The sequence below is a fragment of the Oxyura jamaicensis genome, chromosome 22 (assembly GCF_011077185.1).
Source record: "Oxyura jamaicensis isolate SHBP4307 breed ruddy duck chromosome 22, BPBGC_Ojam_1.0, whole genome shotgun sequence".
Taxonomy (NCBI): domain Eukaryota; kingdom Metazoa; phylum Chordata; class Aves; order Anseriformes; family Anatidae; genus Oxyura; species Oxyura jamaicensis.
The window spans coordinates 1,263,842-1,264,228 of NC_048914.1; the positions used below are offsets into that span (position 1 = coordinate 1,263,842).

Below are 387 nucleotides of genomic sequence, written 5' to 3' on the forward strand. Positions count from 1 at the left end.
CTGGAGGGTGTGGGGTGCCCATGGGTGGGAGGGGGACTGCGGTGCCCTCGGGGTACCTGAAGGTACCCGGGGTGCCCAATGGGGTACCTGAAGGACCCGTGGGTGCCCAGGATGGGCATGGGGGTGCCTCTACCCAAGGGTGTCAGTGGGCTGGCGTGGGGTTCCTGTGGGTATTTGGGGGCCCGGGGGCACCCACCCACCCCCGTGGCACCCTTAGGCTGCCCGCTTCGACATCTGCTGCTGCTGCGGGACAGAAAAGGGGGGTCCCACGGGGCCGGGCTTGCGGGTGCTGCGCCCCTTCCTGAGCCACTTCTACACCCCGCTGCTGCTGCACCGCCTGATCCGGCCCCTGGTGGTCAGTGGGGGACTGGGGGCGCATGGGGGGGG

The 387-nt window shown here is 70.5% G+C and overlaps 1 protein-coding gene across 1 annotated transcript in view; it reads left to right on the plus strand.

Moving 5' to 3' along the window:
• Window positions 1-387, plus strand: part of NPC1L1 (NPC1 like intracellular cholesterol transporter 1) — a 7,703-nt gene that overhangs the window by 4,737 nt on the left and 2,579 nt on the right. Inside the window, exon 9 of the mRNA XM_035344991.1 lies at window positions 218-359. Coding sequence (XP_035200882.1) covers window positions 218-359 — 142 coding nt within the window. The remainder of the gene's footprint in view (window positions 1-217; window positions 360-387) is intronic.